The sequence below is a fragment of the Neodiprion fabricii genome, chromosome 5 (assembly GCF_021155785.1).
Source record: "Neodiprion fabricii isolate iyNeoFabr1 chromosome 5, iyNeoFabr1.1, whole genome shotgun sequence".
Taxonomy (NCBI): Eukaryota; Metazoa; Arthropoda; class Insecta; order Hymenoptera; family Diprionidae; genus Neodiprion; species Neodiprion fabricii.
Window position 1 is genome coordinate 7,669,245 of NC_060243.1, and position 21,417 is coordinate 7,690,661.

The following is a 21,417-nucleotide window of genomic DNA, read 5'->3' on the forward strand; positions in this document are numbered from 1 at the left end:
AATTGTGTATAAAAACGAACTCCAAGGTCAATAACTACGTGCAAATAATATTCGTGCGCGAATATATAAGACATGCGGTTGATATCGTCGTTGTTAAATAAAGACAAAATTCAACTAAATGCAAATTACGAGAACAATAACGAATCGTATGAATTCTACTTCTACGTTTATACGAACTCAAGAGAATCAAGTGATGAAATATTTTACGCCGGATCGCCTGTAGAGTTTATAATACGTTAGAACTTGGAAAAAGAAATACAACAAAATGATAAAACTCTCTGTCAATTTTCCAAGTTCCAAAACATATTGCACTGTAAAATAACAATTCATTCAAACAAGTCAGGTGTCAGTTTGCTTTGATGAAATCTTCGTTGTTAAGACAACATTTTTACGCAATTAATATATTTCAAATTTGAAAATCGAAAATTGCTCCAAATTTATCAACCTATAAATATTCTTATATTTTCAAACTTAAGTACGACTGCGGTATAGATAAATAAGGATTTTATTTTTCTAGCGTTATTTCTGTTATCATCGCGGTTTAATCGTTGTCCCGATTAGTTAAGAAATTAATCTGTTACGTGTGCAGGTAATCCGACACTTGAAATTTAGACTTACAAGCGATGGTTGGAAGCCTCAGCCGTTGATTAACAAGCGTCGTGCAGACGTCATTAATACAAATAAAAATCAAGTATTTCGATTCTTTTCAAATTCGTTTCAAAAGTTTTCAATTTTCTCAACCGAATACCGCAGTTATTAATAACAAAAATAAAAAGCCTCGTGAAGCTTAAAATGGAACAATTTTTCCATCATTTATATGATACCTACAATATATATTATATATATATATATATATAGGTGTACCAAATGAATGGAGTTTAATAGTTGTTAAAGGGTTGCAGTCCCTTCACGGTTTAAGCCGATGTTAAGAGCGAGGATCGAAGGACGAAAACGCGGATCGATGTCCGAGATATTATAACCGCAAGCTCATCGAAATCCCTGAGTGAATTTGCATTATGTGTATACGTACATTATTGTATATTCAAGTACGTTCGAATCCAGGGACACAATTACACGCCCGATTCCGTCGTCCGACAACCACTTCGGTTGTAACGGGGGATTTGTAACCCTCATGAATGTCAATACGTATGCATGTACCTAACCCCGAAATTATGACGCATCGTGATTAACCCTTACGCTGTACAACGGGGTGAAAATGAGCCCCGCGGCGTGTGAATTTAAACGTGAAAAACGGCCAAAACAATACGATTTTATCCGAGATAAATAATAAAAAAAAAAGGGTGAGTATCTTTGATTCGTTATTTTAGCAAAATTTCAATCTCGCTTGCTAAAAGAAATTGGCGGCGGTCAAAACTTGAAGGTGTCAATATTTCGAACAATTCATCTTTCGTTATTTTAGTTTCGCATGTTCGCAATTTCGATATATCGACCATTCGCATTGTTAGACGAAACTTTCCAGAATTTTTTTTTTTTTTTTTTTTTTTTTTTTTTTTTAATAATAAATTGTCTAAAAAAATTTGTCAATATACCTTAAATCGTATATATTCGTAACCACGGAATCTGAGATGTGAAAAATTTGTGAAAATGTACTGCAATTAGAACATTCGGAACGATCGAACGAACTCCGGTATTTTTGATCAAATTATAAAATTTTATCGGTCATTTTGCTCGTTTACCAAACGCCCGAAAATTGTTTAAAAAAACAATGCGATGTTCTCTGATTTTTTGTAATCGACGGTATGAAATTTTTTTCACGTTACATACACTTGAAATAAATTCACAACGTCAACGATTTATTATAATTAATGAAATAGTTTTGTGCATCGTTTGCATTATCGAATTTAATCCTTCCTCTAAAAATGAACGCAACTATTTTCATTCTATATTATCTAGAGAATTCCAATTATACAACTAACGACTTTTCATCGACTAACAAGATTCGATTTAAAATAATTCTCTTCGCTACAATATTTCCACGACGAATTTTTCTTCTCCTCTATCATCCTTTTCAACGCCGATCTCTCGCCTAAAGGAATTGATCTTTTTCATTTCACCCTGCAAAGATACTCGCTTTTAATGGATCGACTGTTCAGCAACCTCCTAGAATCTTTCCACTGCATTTTCATTTCAGTCAGTTTACAGCATTACTCTGCACGGCACGCTAGTTTAATTCACCGAGGAAGATAAGTTTTTGTTCGTTGGAAAACCTTTTCCTTTCATTTTATTTATTCCTTTTTTTTTTTTTTACCTTTCTCTTCGATCATGTTTTACTTTATTCATATATTCATTTATTCATTACTAGAATAAAAACCAAGAAAATAAAAAAAAAAACTTTTTCAACCGAATTAAACGTTCTCGCATGCAGAGTCCTCGTTTTTCTCTTTTCGTTCTCGTATTAACAAACAACTCGATTTACAACGCTATTTGCAAACCGCCTGTATGTCTAATATATATATATATATATATATACAAGACACCAGGGGAGGGAGAAGTTGCCGAAAAAATAATAAAAATTACATTTACATTTTCATTTTACCGTTAAAGAATCGGCATAGCGCTGTTATACCTCGCTATGCGACGTATCGCATTCCTGCACCAGGTAATATATATGGAAATGACGTCACAGCCTGTATACAAGTTCATTTCCCGTAAATAAATCTACCCCGGCTGTTTTATGCGTTATACGATAGGTTATACGTACACATACGTACGTACGTGTACGATAGCGTCTTGTGTAACAACGGCGAGAAAATGCCAACTTAAAAGGGAATCAAATCAGATCCGCGAATTCGAATTCATCGTCGATGCCGATTTTTAGATACGTTTGAATAGTGATGAAAAATTGACCGTTGTGGAAAAAATTGCAGAGTGCCTTTTTGTGATCGTAGAATCGAAGAAAGAAATCCTGAAGTGAAACAAAAATTTTTCAGGGAAAATCATTGGTAGTGTTGACACGGAATGCCCCGTATATTACGCGTGTTTAACTGCCTATCCTCTGTGCGTTATTAATTTACGGTCTGCCAGAGGCAAGCAAACGTCACGTCCAGACGACATCCATTCGTAATGATTATATACCCTGGTCATTGATAACCACCCTATATGTATAACCATCTGCTACGAGGGTGTAAATTATATTTACATGATTATGATTACGGGATCGATGCGGGTATTATACATACGTAGGCCTAACTTGGGTGCACCGAGAGAAATTTTTATTTCCGGTTACCGCTCAGTCCTCGACTATTTTCATTTTTTAACTTTGTCGACTAAAAAACTAGAGTAAACCTCACAAACTGATTTCGCGTTGTAATTAGCAAAAAAGGATCGACGATAACGCAAAATGGTTACCCGTGCCTCGTTTTTCCTAACTCCAACAATATTCGAACAGTATTTTTTTTAACGACACCTGTTTTACTCAATTTCACCGTACTCAATGTAAAAAATGAAATTTTTCTCAGTGTGATCCATATTTAGAGTTCGATCGAATTTTTTCATCAGGCAACCGGCAAATCGGTTCCAAATAATTCAAAAAGCAATACCTCAATTTTTACACGTTTTTATCTCAACTCTAACCTTCCCCCCTGTAAAATGGTGTATTTCCCCGTTCAAAAATACACCCTTTTACAACAAGAGTAATAATATTCGTACAAATTTGATAAGAAATTCAAACCACCGTACCAGGCAAATTGCACAACCCCTACATCCGACTTTTTTTTTTTATTTCGACGGTGCAGAGGAAGGACGGGATAAAAAATAATTCGTATCGTACGAGGAAGTGAACGTTACAAGAGAGAAGACAAAGAAAAAAAAAAAAACGTAAATATATTTGGTAGAACGAAAAAAGAATAAACAAAGAAGGAAAAGAAAAACCAAAAAAAAAAAAAAACAGGCGATTGGTTGAATTTACAATTTTCCATCACCAGCCATCGATAAGGGAAAATTCGTCCACATACGGTATTACACCGAATCATATCGCGGCTGGTTCGGGGAGGCTGACATTTTTATTACGCGTACATACATACATACATTGTGTGATGTATGCGTATATATATATATATATATGTACATATGTGTATGGAAGAGGTTATTCCGCGGCGCAATCTGGCGAAATATCAAATTCCGCGGACTATCTATCGCGGTTCGTCGGGGGGTGCAAAGCGAAGGGTGAAGGGGGGGGGGCGAAGGGTGAAAGCAACAAAACGAATAATGGGCAATAAACCGGGCCGAGCCTAATGGAGAGAGTGAATAGGACGAAAAGAAGAAACGACGACACGGTAATGCGACCCTGAACACCACCACCCCCCCCCGAAAACCCCTATATTTTACGATCGGATCACTTCGCCTAATGCGTTTACGTATGCAAGTATGATGTACGGTTTGCGTGTGAGACGTGGAAAAGGAGAGATTTCCGGCGAAGAGAATAACTGATATACCGAGGCTTTCGGAATATTCACGAGGGGCGAAAGCCGCGCGATGAGGGGATGTTAACCCTTTCGGTGTCGCACTTTTTTCAAATCGATATTTTCGCCTGAACTCTGTTACCCGGGATCGGTTTTTCGATCCGAATCTCACGTTTCTAACATACAATATGGCGGATCCAATGTAGCGGATGTAAGATCGAAAAAAAAATAAATAAATAAATAAAAAAAATTTAAGAAAATTCGATAATTCTAGCGGAAACTTGTTACTGGGGAGTTTTTGGCGTTGTAAAAAGTACGATTGGAGGTTGAGAATAAATTGTAACAAGGCTGGGGCATGGAATTTTTAATTGAAAGGGTTAAAAATGTCTTACAAAAATATAACTCCGCGGACGTTTCGTCGTTTCATTCGGTTTTTATCTATTTTTTGCTCCTTTTCCAAATGCACAATGAAAACGACGGGAAGGACCGTGTTGAATGTTATTTACCTAATTCTGCATTACAGGTGTATATATATATATATATATATATAATCGTTGGAAATCCTTCGTTCGTTAAAAATATCATAAATCAATAAATTGAAGTACGGATCGCGCGGTGATCAATTTCACCGAGTATTCAATCAACTTGACAGATAAATCGAACCAATTCGCGTTGCGAAGAATTGACACACCCGAATGAATTGAATATTTGAAATGGAAATTTGATATTTCGTATATCGAGAGGTGAAGAATTTTTTATCCGTAATAACGGTGTTAAAAATCAAATTTTCTCGCGAGATGAAGCGAAAGAGGAAAAAAAAAAAAAACTCGAATCAACTCGATTGAGAAGAAAAGCACAGAGAAAAGCAAATTGTTATACTTTACAGCAAACACTGTTTTCTACCGTAAAAATCTTTGCCCAATCATTCATCGTTTATATTTTGAGAGGGAATCAATAAATTTTCAATCGCGTTCACTTTGCCTGACCTTGCACCTTCTCATTGTAATTTAACCTGCTTTCAGGCTCGATCTAGGTGAAAATTAACAAACTTTTAATCGATATTGTAACCGCGGCTAAACTGATTGTAATTATTAACTAATCGACTGTTCGGTTTAATAATACATCAAGTTTCTACATAAATTACTCAACTTCAAGGTTATATTACATACACGTAGGAACAAATTGTAAATGTGCGACAGTGCGATAAATAATATTCTTCTCTACATGCAAAAATAATTAATACATTAGCAAATAATAAAAATATGTTCAAATTTTGAAGCGACCAAGTTTCTTATCTAATTGTTTGTAAAAGAGTCATTAGGAGGTTGAAAAAAAAATATATATGTAGAGAGAGAGAGAGATAAAAGATGCAGATAAATAAGCAGAAAAAAATGTCGAAACTGAAACTAGTTGGACAAAAAGTTTTCCCTCCAATTCAGAGACTTTTCTATCGTATATTTGCAGATTCTTAGGGAAAGAGGCTGGGACGAAGGTTAAGATAAGAGCTTCGGCATCAAGGTATCTCGGTGAGAAATACCTTGAGACGCACGAATTTGCGAAAATATGTAGGAATAAGTTGTACGTTTCGCACGCCCTCGACGACCTTTGAAAGTTGAAACATTTCTACGTGTAAGACGGTAATTATCTAAGGCTCGAGTTGCGGGTGTAACGCGATTATGGGAACATTAGACACCCGTGATGCGACGAACAGACGATGAAAAAGCAAAATCTAGTCAATGTCGCGTAACGTTTAATGTAACAGAGATCTTGACGATTTCTATGATAATAACCGAGGAGGATAATTTACGGTATTCGAGATTAAAATCAACCTACGCAAGTTGAGATAAGACGTTTCGTGACGTCTGTCTGTACGAGGTGAGAAACGATAAAACAAAAAAAAAAAAAAAAAAAGAAATAAGATGAAAGAAATACAGAGAATAACAATAGCGACAATTAGACCTGATCGCGATAAGAGAACCATATCACTTGACTTCGAACGTGTCTTGAAGAGATATGTTTTAGATAGAGTGAAAAACGACGTTCATTTTTTAAGCGTTAATTTCTCTTGACGGATCTTTGCGGGTTATTATTATTTACATCTCTATACACTGTGAAAAATTTCATTTCTCATAGTAACTAGAAAAATTCGGTAAAACAGGTATCGTTAAAAAAAAACTGTCTGAATATTGTTGGAATTACGAAAAACGAGGCACGCCTAATCATTTTGCGCTATCGTCGATCATTTTTTGGTAACTGCAACGCAAAATCATTTTCTGAGGTTTAATCTACTTTTTTAGTTAAGCAAGGCTTTAACGTTAATTTATTCTTGCACAAGCGTTAAATATTCGCAACAGTTGCAAGAAAATATAGCAACAGTGATCGTAGTGAGAAAGAATAGTAACGGATAGAAAAGTAATTTTCATTTTCTACGTAGAACTATATTTTTCGATCGTGGTAAAAAATGAAAATAGTTAAAGACTGAACGGTAACCGGAACTAAAGATTTCTCTCAATGTATGTACAACTATGATATGTATAATTAAACAAGTGCGATGTCTAAGAATTTTCACCTTTCAAATTCGTTGGCATCGCGAGATTTCAAGTTAGAGATTTTCTACAATACCTACCGTCTAACCTACACATTGTAGAAGCGTGTAATAGACGAGCTTCTGACGCGGAGAAACTTGGCCTGATTTCTTTTTTTCTTGTTTTTTTTTTTTTTTTTTATTACAACTGTACAATGTATATAAACCCGCAAACATCATGAGAGAAAAATATTCAGCTTTAGGCACACAAGAAATAATTTGCCGTATGTTGATATAAAAATATTATCGATTCGTTGATTGAATTTTTTTCACACGCCCACAAAGTGTGAAATAAGAAAAAAAAAAAAAACTAATTATTTCTCAAATCTAGTCCGATATATAATAATTTTTTTTATTCGACTGGACAAATTTTATAAAATTTATAATTGCGAAAGTTTGAGATTAAATTCTTGTCGAACGAGGAGTGAAGAAGATTATTTTATTTTCACTTTGAAACGTCTAGAGGTCGTTGATTCGAGTTATTGGAGTAACGAACCATTATAATCGTTGTATAGATTTAAAATGGGTTGGTTGAAAATTAATCGTATCACGGGATTTCAAAGCAACACTAACGAGATAAATTCGGAGAATAAGACAAAGGCAGGCGAGAGATCTTCGAGCTACAGAGGCTACGGATTAATTAATTCTTAACCAAGTTTCGTGATTCCTAGCTAATTTCAACCAGGCGAAAACTAAATTAGGGGTATTGTATACGGACAATGTATCCGAGATACATGCAATTTCAGTCAGTTGTGAGAAAAAAAAGGGATTATAAAAGAGAAAATAAAGAAATAAATAAACAAAAAGATTCGATTGACTAAGAAGTAGAAGTGTAATTTTTGCGATTGTAAAGAAATTTGAAAAACATTCAACAGCGATGGATTTGAAGTAAGAATGAAATTTTCGATCAAATAGTGCCATAATTTTTCAAGTTACGTTTTATATACACGTTGTGATTGAATGGATCGAAATTTTGAAAAAAGAAAATTTGACGAAACGATTAGAATCACGATTTAAAATCTATTCCTTTTCCAATTTCATTAAAAATGCGGTAACATCTTTTCGGCTTGAATTTTAAACGACGAGTATTGCTGAGAGTGAAATCTGATTCAGAGCTAATTCGATCGCGATGATAACGATCAACGGATCGATATCCGATTAACAGATAGAAATGAATTGAAAGATGATAAAATACTACAACATTATTAGAGATCACAAGATGTCGAAAAATAAAGAAAGAAAAAAAAAAAAAAACCCCACAATTTTTATCCCTGCCAATTTTGAATAGTTTTTAAAAAGTTAATTTCCAAAATATAAGCATGTTTCAGCAAGTTTTCAAAAAATTAAAGGCTAACATCTTACATGATTCATTGAATTCCGAAAACTAACTAACTTTGCGAAATAGCAATTTTTCCATAAAAATTCATCGACTCGGCTTTGCAACTGATTAAAAAATTTTGATTTACCTGGCGTTTCTAGATTTCACAGATCCGAAACTGAAATTTTCGAGATATCTTTTGGGTCTAAGAAATCAGGACAGCAAACAGAAGATGAAAAACGAAAATGAATCCATATTTTACAAATTACTATACATATTTTGGTATACAATTTCAAAGTCATTGTTAATATTTTATTTCTATCCAAATTTTTCAGTGCGTTTCACCGAAATTCTGTAAAACTATGTTCCAAAAACTGTACAATATTTGAAGTCGAAAATTTCAATTAATCAAGGCAAACGAACAAAAGTCCTTGAATATTGCCAAATCTTCGAATTTTCATCATACTGAACTCAGTAAAGTTATCGTAACGATTTACGCTGAGAAGAAATTGTTATTTTGCGTTATAAAAATGGTTAAAAATTCAGTAAACCGTAACGATACAAGCACTGAGAGAAATTTTTAGTTCCGGTTACAGCTCACTCCTTAATTATTTTCATATTTTATCACAATTGAAAAATATAGTTCTGAGTAGAAAATGAAAATTAGTTTTCTAGCTGTTACCACAAAGTCTATTATCCGTTACTATTCCTTCTCATTACGATCACTGTTGCTGTATTTTCTCGGTACCTATTTTACTGAATTTTTCCAATCACCTTAAAAACGAAATTTTTCTCAGTGAGACACGAATGCTCCAATTCCGAACTTGTATTTCCTTCAGAGTAATCGAGAAGCTAAGAAAACAGCAATATTTTCCCCGATATGTTTCGTTACGATAAAGTTGCGCCAACTTTAACCTCGGGAATTTACAGCCGAAGCCTGAATTTTCGATACATAAGCCTCTTACAATTAGGTACGAACTTGAACCCCGCGTAGAGAATAATCAACGGGGTTGAGAATCAGGCACTCGAGTTAGGCCCGTCGGATTTTGATTGGATAATTTCGGCTCTGATTAGAAATCGCAAGCGTCTGCCCGCCTCGCGAGGCATTAAATGCCCGGGCATTAACCACCGGCTTTACACACGACGACCAGACACAACCGCTGCTGCTCGGCTCTATCCACAACGTATGCGTCAATATCCAGGCCGTCTGACGTCAATCGAGTTCGCATCTCACGTCAGCGGCCATGGACTTAATTTATAGGTGAGGCGAGTAGGACGCGACGAGCTTTCGACGTTTTATGGTGGATGACTGGGCTGGGTTTTAATATTTGGCGAATTGGGTTAAAATTTTAGAAACCATAAATTTCGACTAAAACAGTACGATTGATCGATGACTTCGAAGAGATCCCGTCGACTAATCATTTTTGAAACCGATTTCAACGATATAAGTAGGGCTGATTTTATTCGTAGATACATTTTTTTCAATTTGCAAAATCAGATTTTCAATTACTGTGTGGAATATTTTTTAACAAGGCAACATTGGTTTGATATTCATCGCTTGTAACGATTTCGTTGATCGTGATTTTGAATTTTTTTTTTTTTTTCCTCTCATCGACTGGCAAACTAAATTAAACAGAAAATACGATATTTTTTATTTGTAGAGACTTAAGAGTAAAAACTGAAAATTAGCCCTGGTTCATCGGAGTCGTTCAAACTGTGCTATTTTTTCATTTTACAAACAATGATTTGATACCGCAATCTATTCAAAGTCATCAATAATTATGCTACTTTACTTGATATCAATGGTTCGTTGTTTTTTTTTTTTTTTATTTATTTATTTTTTTTTTTTTTATTTGCAATCTCTGTTTCGAGGGAATATCGTTTAAATCAAATTCAACTCAATAAACTTCAGTTGCACTTTCGAGCTTTCGACACATGATATTTCAGTCATTCGAGAATTTCGTCAGACTTTCCTGAAACCAACTGATTACTAGCAGTTTGAAAAAAAAAAACAATATATATTTTTCTCATCGTAAAAATCGCTTTACTCCAAGTTTCGCGCACAAACAATTCAGACTCCGGGCACTTTGGGAACTTTTCAATTGCGAAACTTCAATCCCGTCCCGAAATATTGTCTGTTTCGATAGAATTCACGCGGTTTAAAAAAAAAAAAAAACGAAAAACGTCTAATCTGTCGTCTGGTATTGTGTGGAAAAAAGGGCCTCGGTCTGCATACGCAGAGGGAAGAATCGAGCTGCTCGCGAGGCAAATTTGGCAAAGGGGGGAGGAGGAGGGGGAGGAGGGCGAGGAGGGCGCAAGAAAACAGCCTTCGGGTATTTCTGCACGTTAAACAATATGGCCGACGATACCGCGGCTGTGACAGAGACTAGAATAGCATCCCGTGGCGTATACTCGAGAGAACCGGTGAATAAGAAAGAGAGAGAGAGAGAGAGAGAGAGAGAGAACGACGGTCTCGTGAGGCGTTGTCGACAATGAAATTCCGACGAGATCACGAGCGAAAATCTGAACCGGACGCCGGTAGTCCGGTAAACCAAAGCCTGAAACTCCAAAATTTAGATCTGACTGCAAACTCTATTTTTATTTTTATTTTTTTTTATAATTATTATTTTTTTTTTATATCCAAGAATACTATAAGAAAATTTGCTAGGTCAAAAGTGCTCGCGAGATCGTGAAAATCAATGGAACGAGAAAGAAAGAAGAAAAAAAATTCGTTTTTCGCAATCATCTCGACAACGGTAATTTCGAAAAAAGTTTCGTACATAGGTACTGAATAAACATTAACTTCGGACGGGATTTTTTTTTTCGAAATTCCTTACCGTTGTCGAAATAATAGCGAAAAATAAAAATTTCCGTATTTTTTTTTTTTTCATTCATTTCCGCGATTTTCCGGCCATTTTTGATTATGAAAATTTTCGTGCAGTATTCTTGGGTATAAAACGAAGACAAATAGCAAAATTGCAGCCACTTCAAAATTTCAAAGACTACAGAGGTCGGTTTCCCCTTTTTCAATCTTACCTCCTTTTTCGGCAAATATACTGTTTCTCATTTTTGTTTCTTGTTTTTTTTTTTTTTTTGTTAAAACCAGTTTCACTTATCAGCGTCGATTTTTGATCTCTCGTTTTTTCTTTGTTTTATTTTTGTAAAAATGTTCAAATTAAATTTCCTGACTTTTGCCGTGAGAAAAATTTCATTTGTTACAGTAACTAGAAAAACTGAGTAAAACAGGTATCGTTAAAAAAAAAACTGTTTAAATATTGTTGGAATTACGAAAAACGAGGTACGCCTAACCATTTTCCGCTATCGTCGATCCTTTTTTGGTAATCGCAACGTAAAATCAGTTCGCGAGGTTTACTCTACTTTTTTGGTTAAACAAGGCTTTAACGTCAATTTATCGTTGCACGAGCGTTAAATTTTCGCAACAGTTGCAAGAAAATCTAGCAACAGTGATTGTAGTGAGAAAGAATAGTAACGGATACTAGACTTTCCGGTAACAACTATAAAACTAATTTTCATTTTCTACCTAGAACTATATTCTTCGATTTTGGTAAAAAATGAAAATAGTTAAAGACCGAACGGTAACCGGCACTAAAAATTTCTCTCAGTGTGACGTTTTCCCACGAAACTTGGGTAACGTTGGTCATCTTTTGCATCTTTACATCAGAATAATTATAAACTGAACAATACCATTTCCGAAAGTTAGCTTAACTGAAGTTTAAAAACGATTCATAAAAGAAATTACGTTCTTCCCTATCGTCCCTCATAATTCCCCGACTTTTCCCCAACTATTCCCGGTTTTCCCGGTGCTGTCGCCACCCTGCTAATTGCCCGTGTATAAAACCTATTCTTACGCTAAATCAAGAATACCCAAGGCGATGGCCGCGCGGCTAATTTTACCCGTCGTCGTCGATTAACCCGCGAAACTTGTAAATATTTGCTATTTCGCCATGCGGCGTTTTTGAGCTTCCGCGTGAGCCGAAAAAGCTCCGCTACCAGGTACGCCTGGAGGTACAATTTATGTACAATCAAACCCCAATTTTTACACTCTGTTTAATGGTCGAAGAAAAACAAACCATTATTTCAAGTACATGAAATTATTCAATTTAGCAAAATTACCCAATTTTCAATTATATACCTTACTTGACCAACAGAAATCATTTTCTCTGATTACGTTGCGATTGATTATTATTATTAGTATTATTATTTTTTTTTTTTTCCATCAATTTCTATTAAATAAGAATTATTCACGTTCATTAATCAAGTTCATATAAAACGGAAAAAAGTTCACTGGAGCTTGATCTAAAGTATTTTTTATTTCTCATATATGAAATAAAAATTCTTCCCGTACAAACAACGTAATTGGTAATTACTTCGTTGAAAAATAAATTTTATAACGAGCAACGCCAAGAAAGTATATATAAGCATTCGATACAGAATTTCATTCGCATGTGTAACAGAAATTTTTCCAATCCTGATAAAGTATCGATTTGTTCAAAGGTGCGCAAATTAAAATCGAGTCATTTCATGAAATCAATCAAGACATGTTATTTTTCTCTAATCAAATACACATTTTATTTTGTAATTTACAATAATACGTGATTTCGAAAAAGGATAATCACGAAACTGTAAAACTTTTGCAATTTAAACTTCTTCCTCGTATACTCGCGGTGTTTATATTTTACGTATATAATTCATTTCAAGCATTGACCGAAAGTTTAATTTTTACCTCAAATCACACACAAATTATTTACGTAAATTACACGCAACCAAATCCCGCAGCAGCGGCAACGGATAAAATCCGAGTTGTACCTAAATTTGAGCGTACAAAAACCATTTCACATATAATTGACAGGGTGTTGACAAATCTTTGGTGAAAAAAAAATTCCCCGACATTTTCTCAGTTCTGGTAAGAAAATATTATGTACAAAAAAAAATCAGGTTCAACCAATTTGTTTTCCAAACGAGAAAAAGTTAACTTTGTTACCTCGAAACATCATTTCTAATTTTCCGTGAGAGAAAACTGATAGTTTTAGTTTTTTCCACGACGAATTAATTAAAAATCACATGTCGTAAAAAATATTCTTCAAACGTGTTAAACATATATATATATATATATAAGTGTAATGTATGTAAAACTGGCCAAAGCTCGCTTCACATTACAAAGATGGGACAATTTCACAAAAGAACGCGATTTTATCCCCGTGGCTCAGACTTCTATAATATATATATATATATATATATATATATGTATGTATGTATGTATGTATATACACTCTGCGGTATAGAGAGATCTTTAAATCCCTCACTTTAGATTTTGTTTAATATTCCCGTCACGCCTTATTTCATCCGAGATTTTCCCTCGCGTGCGTAGCAAACATAACCGTGATACCTGCCATAGGCCTTAGATAATAAAGGTATAGTTATAGTTAATAGATACGTTTTCCAGTACATTTATTATACATATTGTGAGAAAAAGATTAGATTAAATTTCCGTCAGTCCTCAATATTTCGAATTAATCTGTATCGATAACCGTCGACACTTTCATAAATAAATAAATTTCCTTTTCACATTATCTGTCAGTTTTTACTTTCAGACATTAAACCGGTTAAAATTTACGATGCAATATATAATATTTTTTAATTTTTCCCGGGAAACTTGGAGAAAAGAAAATTACTGCAACTACGTTCGCAGGTGAAATATGTTTGAATGATTGATTCGATATTTACAATTCAATCGTACCTAATTATTAACATCGTACCGGTAATTTTATGTATTAATATATTTGGTTAGAAAAAAGTTTGGCAAAATTCATCCGGAAGTACGGGAAACGGTAAATACGACGGCGAAACATACTCGGTGGTGAAATCCGGAGTATGTGGGTTACGCGAGGAATAAAAGGGAGAAATAAAAGGTGGAAGGTGAGGGTGAGGAGAAAGAGAAAGAGCCAAAAAGGGGATCCCTCATAAATCTCGCTAATCCGCACATTTTCGAATAAAATATCGTTCCCGGCTCTTCCCCCTCGACCCCTTTCTCTTTCTCTCTTCCCTCCGGCAGGATATGGATACGTATGCAGGATACGACTATCAAGCTCCGAAGGATTTTGCCATTCGTCGACTTGCGCCACGTGCGCAAAAAGTCCGAAGGCGCCGTTACGGCGTGAATATAGCCAATGAACGACCCCCGTGGCGAACCCGCTTGCCAATTATTCCCGAATAAGCTGAGGACTCGCCGCTGCGGAAGTGAATCAAGATCTAAAGGACGAAGGAATTCTGTTATCTGTCTAAATTAGTTCCCGTTATTTGAATCGTTGTAACTTCAATTTTTCTCGCCAAGCCGATCTCGGATAAATTCGGTTTTACTTGACCAAGTTATTGTTGTAACAGTTACGTTGTTCGGTTTTTATTCATTTTTTTATACGGTGAAAAATTTTTACGGGCAAAAATAGACGGAAAAAAACGAGGATTTTTTCACGAAAGATAATATTTACGTATGTCGGAGTGCGGTTTCAGTTCCAAATTTAAAACGTTCCGAAAGGGACTAATTCCGAAATATTTCGTGGCGAAAGTCGAAGTGAAGAAACAAAAAAGTTTCGAAACACAAGATTCCAAAAATTCAACCTACGACGGAGCAAAGTTCCGAAAATTAAAATATACTCACACAGCTTAGTTTACGACGCGAGTGGGTGTAAAAAATCAGAAAACCGAACGTAAAAATATGGAAAATCCAAAACAAAGAAAGATCAAAGTGATGAAATTTAACCAAATCAGGAATTCACCGAACTGAAGATCTTCGATCATTCGGAATATCGATCTTTTTGGATTTTAAAATCTTCTCATTCTCGCACTTTCGGAATTTAACTTTGATGTTTCGTCAAAGTTTCATTTCTTTACTTTCATTTCGGTCGACATAAAATTCGAAACTTATCAAATTCGGAATTTAAACCCCCCGCTCTTGTATGTTTTCCAAATCGAAAATTGCCGATACTTTTGGAGTGACGTCAAAGGTCAACAATAATCATAGACTGATAATTTTATTTCAACAATCGTCGGGTAGTGACGTCAAATGTGGTCTACGGACATTGACTTCTTTCCGATTGAGTCACGGGACTTCGTCATTGCTTGGCATTCGGCACCCACGCGTTCGACATATACATACAATATACGTTATACATGTACACCCAAATTTCTTTTATTATAAACTGCGTATCGAGCAGAGAAATAAAAAATAATTAGACAATATTTTTACTTCTCTTCAAACGTTGTTTTTTTTTTTTTTTTCTTTGTTTCTTTTGCTTATTCTGCAATTACCGATCACCAAAACCGAATTTTTGTAAAAAAATGTCATTGTAGTTTCTAATTTTAGGATCGTCTGGAAATTAGCGAGCCAAGCGTATAATTTGTTATTCTCCATTACATATGTGTACATATATACACATAAATACTTGACACCTTCGGTGATTAAAAGTTAAAAAAATTAGCGATGCTTTCAACGTTTCGTTTCAAGTCAACGTTACCAACTTTAACCTCGTGAAATGGTAGCAGCAGCGCTATTTTTTCCAACTCATCGTCGGAGTTTCATCAATCCGTCTACGTCATGCTGCGCGTTATCCTTATCCACGTTGTACGAGATAAGGTGCAGTATTTTTCCTTTTTGGACGGTAATAAGCGCGAGAAAGAGACACGCGGTTATGAAATCTAAATGAATAACAGATTTATCGTATCTACGTTTAAACGTGTCGAAATTATACACCTATAGACGCGGTGTTTCATTTTCTTGCTTTCAGTTGCGCTAGCCGTAAGGAAATTTCAAACAAAAACATCATGTACGGGATTTTCCACGTGAATTCGGTACACGGTTAACCCTAACATTTTTCGATCCCTTTGAAGTATTTTTCCCGTGTTCATATAACTCCTGAAAACATTCGTTAAAAATTTTATCAATTTTTTCAATCACTTATCCATTACCCGACGAATTTTTAAACCCAATTGTTTCAAACAAGAAAAGAAACCAAAAAAAAACAATCCGTTTTCAAAGTAAAATATTTTCAAACAAGATTCAGAGTGGAGGGACGTTCTTTTACGTTTCGTTAAATACGTTTTCCTATATTTTTTTTTTTTTTTTTTACAGTTTCCAAATTTTGTAAGTTTCAAAAGTTATTTAAAGCCGGAGGTCGCGAAAAGAACCTTTTCTGTGATTTATCACGAAATGACAGTTATACCTACGGTAAAATTTCCAAGTTCAAAAAAAAAAAAAAAAACCCAAAATAAAATAATGAATCTTTTTCTCACACGGTCTAACGTAGACAATATACATGCATGTATTGGTCATGTACGCGTATTGTGTCAAGTCTATACACTTGTAGCGATATCTAACAATAAGAAAATTTCTATTATTCCGTCGACCCAGTTACGAGATAACGCGCATCGGTCTGAGATGCAACATCATGCTGTCATGCTGCCGCTACGCTGGAAGAGAATTATAACACAGCTCAATATCTCTAAAAACGAGCTTCGGTGCATCCCAATATCGGTAAATTTGTATTAACATAGAGATGCGATATCTGGTATATATATACCTATATATATACGTAATATTTTATACAATCACAAAATCCTTCCTGCAATTCAATAATAACGTTGAAGAACTTTTCGAGCGATCTTATTTATGCGTATAACGTACCTGATATAGAAATTCATACATGGCTGTGCAGTATTACAAGATACTCGTAAAAATTCGTCGATCATTGCATGACAATACAGTACGTAGGTAGAAATGGAGAAATTGGAACGAAAAGGTTCAATGAAAAACAACAGCAATTAATTACAAACAAAAATAAAACAAGAAGTTGGATTCTTTCACTTCTTTTGAAAAATTATGCTACCTATTTCAGCTTGCGATGCATAGAAACTAAACACCTGGGCTGTAATTTGTTTGATTAATGTTTTTAAATTATTTTTCAAACTTCTGACAAACAACTCCAAACAATTAGAGAACAATTGGATTTCAAGTTTGTATGCAGAAACATTCTCGATTGTTGTGTGGAAAAAAAAAAATGAAAAATATTACTAGAACAATATTTATACTTAAGAGTATGTAACATACCTGGTTACATTGTTATAAAGTAAATTAACACACACATTTTACAAGAGGCTAATGAATTACAATATGCCGTCACCTTAAATAACATAATAATTAAAAAACTACTCGTACATCGCATTCCGTGGAAACTTGGCCGACGATCACTATCAACACTGGTCACGATCTATAGGATCGTTTATCCACGACGATCTAAAACTGGCTCGAAACCTTTCCTTTAGTCAGATTTTACCATCGTACAGTCATTTGTTGCTGACTTTTTTCAAGTTTGAGAATGAAAAAAAAAAAAAAACAACTCGATTTGGAACAATTTCAATCTGATTCTAAATTAGGCGTAAACATAAATCTGATTAATCATATTTTCATGGGTAAAATTAATTTTCCTTTTCGCTTGTTCGACTCTTTTAATAATTTCAAGACTATACAAATCACGAAGAGACGAAAGTTTGCAGATCGCGCTTAAAAAAAAAAAGCTAACTTAAATTCGAGTCAATTTTAGGCTGAAACAATGACTTGATCAAATCTGAGATGTGTGGTCAGTGTTGGACGTCAATCGAGTTGGCACGTAATGCTCCACACGTTATATTAATCACAATATTAAGTTACATAAAAACGTTGTATTAAAAAATCTAATGCCAGCATGCCATGTGAGGCGAGAAAGAAGTTAGTCATCTTCGTTTGTCGTCTACATACGTAAATGTATATAACAGAAACTGTAAAGTTTCGCACCAATTAATTAACTTGTTCTAGAAACGTGCGAAACTGTGCGGTAAATCAGAACAAAAAAAAAAAAAAAAGAAAAAGAAAGAAAAGGCGACCAACATCGAATTAGAAAGAATTAAATTCTCGTGTCGAGGCGACAAAATCACGTTAATAATAAATATGCTCTCAAATCAGGCTGCTGCTTGGTGCCTGAATGATATTGCGATACCTATATGTAATAAACAACCCACCGGAGAGTACGGATGAAAAATGTGGAAAAGTTTAAACGATACAGAGGAAGAGAAAGCAAAAAAAAAAATTAAAAACTAAATCATACGAGTGTGTCGGATGCGTGAAAATGGTTTCGAGGGATGACAAGTTTGAAACAACTAGAAATTATTTATCCTCCGTAACGGTTTCGAAGCGAAAATAATTATGCATATGAAATCCATGTACATGATAGAGTTCCTTAAAAAGGTAATTTTTGAATTTCGACTACATCCCCCCCCCCACAAATTGGCTCCAAATATTACTTCAACTCAAACTCTCCAGAGTTGATTACCCCCATTTCACCCTTTCCAAGGCGACATTTTCGGGTTCTTTGGATCACTGATTACGAATCTAAACTCGAAATTTCGAAATCCAATATGGCGAACGAATATCCCAAAAATCACTTGGTATTGCCATATTGGGCCCGCCATTGACTCTTAAAATTTCGAGTCCAGATTCGTAATCAGCGACCCAAGGAATCTCTTTGTACCAAATTTCATCGAAATTTGGTGGATTCAATGTTTCCTTGAAAAGTGTTAAATGGAGAAATCAACCCTCTTTGAGAAATTTAGGAAATTATTTTTGAATTACTTGGAGGAGGGAAATTCAAAAATCACGTTTTTAAGGACCATCCTATCATACGTGCCATGTGTTCATTAACGCTTAATTCTGGATATCTTGCCATTCTTATTTTTCGCGAACGACAGCTAGGTGTGAGTAACGAATGTACAGGCAATGGATAGAGAAAGAGACTACTGTGTTTGCTGTAAAAATAAACAACGCCGAGAACCACCCTCTCGCATTATGCAGAGTTTGGTGTATATGTATGTATAATGGTAAGGGATGAGCAGTCGTCGAGCGATCGATCTTAATGGTTGTCGAGCACCGAGAGTAAAAACGGACAAATTTTTATTTAGAACATAAAGATGGCGAAATGATAATTTTTATATCACGTTGACTACGGCGAAGTTCACCTCAAGTATCAAGGACGAATCGTGCCAAACGAAAATTTAGGACCACGGGAAAAATACGTCCGAAACCCTTCAACAATGTCATTTACGCCAATGACTTGGAGGACCTTAAAAGTGATAAAACTCTCATGTTTCTGATCCAATTTTAATGTCTTTGGGTCAAGTTCGTTGACAATCGAGATCTCCGAGGACTCCTTGAACATTTATTTGTTCTTTTCTCTACAAATAGTTATCTCCAAATTTACTGTAACGTTAGATTACTTGATGTTTTTGTGTTAGACGGTTTGTGGAGGTCTGTTGACCTGGCAATTAAATGAGCTCAAAAAAAAAAAAAAAAAACACCAAGAGTTTCACCATATCGTTACGTCCTCCAGACCTTTGATTCTTTTCTCACACTTTTACAGCCACCTTATACCTCGTCATCACATCACCCTGGTTCCCATAACGCATCAGCAGAATGCTTCTTCTACCCCTAAACAGCAACTCGCCAGTCTCTTGCATCCTTCCCTCCATACAATCAGACTCTCATTGTCAGTCACCTTCCATTCGGCCAACACCTAAATTCACCTCTCCTCCCTTTTTCCTCCTCCAAATCTTCTCATTATACTCTTCATATATCTTTCACAATACGTCAATTATATACTCAAACATTCGACTCCTCGTTACGAGTTCCTCTCGTATCAAATTGCGAACCGAAAATGTACCGTAATAACATCACGACTTGGTGTGGATGATGTCGTCATAACAATCATCCACCCCGTAACATTTGTATGTTTTTTTGCAATTTCTTTATTTATAATAAAATATTGTGTTTCGCTACGAGAAAATTTGGTACAAAATGCATCAACAAATTGATTTCTTACAAAAAAAGCAACAAGTTTTTTAATAGCGTTGCTGAAGATTGTTCGCGTCGATTTTCTTTTTTGTTTTTTTTTTTTTGTTTTTCCCATTTCCGAGTCTTGATTCAAACCGTGAGTGCTATTCATCCGTGAATACATGAAGGTGAGTGATACTGCGGAAATGAAAGTAAAGTAAGAAGAGTGAGAAACCGGATTGTGCGAATGAAGAAAGTAAATGTAATTAAATGTGCCAACTGCGACGATGCACGTCGATGAAAATATCCTAATGAGCTGAAACCATTTCCGTACGCTCCGGTGGGTCCGGATCAAAAAAAGACGATATTGTTCCGAACGAAATACATAGTTCCGACAGTTGAAGAAGACAGAGTTACATTATCATAGAGATGCGAACTAAAAGTACATGTAAGAGGTATTAGAACAAAAGTGATAATGGAGAATAGTTGAATTATTGTATTATTTACGAACCACTATGCACCGTGAGTGTGTGCGAGAATGTTGAGTTCTTGGTACACTTGTACTGTCCACCGTGTTTAAGTTTGGCCAAACTGGCGCTGATGGTTGAGTTGGTGGGTGAATCCTCTTGCGTTATCTCTTTTTCATCGATTTCTTGTTGTATCGACTCTCCGTTTCGCGTCCATGCCACAGCGTCCGACGACGTCAGTCCCAAGCACGTGATCTTCCACGGCGTGGTATTAAGAAGGGCGTTTGAGTAACCGATGTACTGGATACGGCCTGAGCTGTCTTTGTTTCCAGACCACGTAATTAAACGAGATGACAGAGAGGGCGAGAGAGAAAGAGGGAGACAGAGACAGGGAGAGGGAGAGGGAGATTCATTTCGTTACGCCGTGGCAAGCCTTTGGCAAAAATGCGCATGCGCGAGTTTTGTCGGCTGTTCGTACAGGCTGGCCAACCCGAGTTTCGGCTGTCAAACTTTTTCTGCCGGCGATGCAGTTGATACGAATTTTCGAGGTTAGAATATCAAGTAATTGAGGCGGTGACTCGGAAAGATTTGGAAAGCATTTGTTATTGGGTCGGAAATTTGATTCTTCAAAGAACGGTCGGAACTTAATGCTTGTGCTCTTTGAAAATTCAAACGTACAGATTTTGTTCAAGTTGGCCCGCCTGCATCGCAGACAAGAATATCGCTGCGGGAAGATTTTGCCGACCAATGAGATT

General features: G+C 35.5%; 1 protein-coding gene across 4 annotated transcripts in view; it reads right to left on the reverse strand.

Annotated features, from left to right (window-relative positions):
• LOC124183007 (neuroplastin) overlaps positions 1 to 21,417 on the reverse strand; it is a 40,472-nt gene that overhangs the window by 8,402 nt on the left and 10,653 nt on the right. For 3 of the 4 annotated variants that reach the window (XM_046570937.1, XM_046570936.1, XM_046570935.1), the window contains one exon: positions 20,707 to 20,982. The exons of the other annotated variant lie outside the window; for it this stretch is intronic. In XM_046570937.1, coding sequence (XP_046426893.1) covers positions 20,707 to 20,982 — 276 coding nt within the window. The remainder of the gene's footprint in view (positions 1 to 20,706; positions 20,983 to 21,417) is intronic. 4 annotated transcript variants of the gene reach the window in all.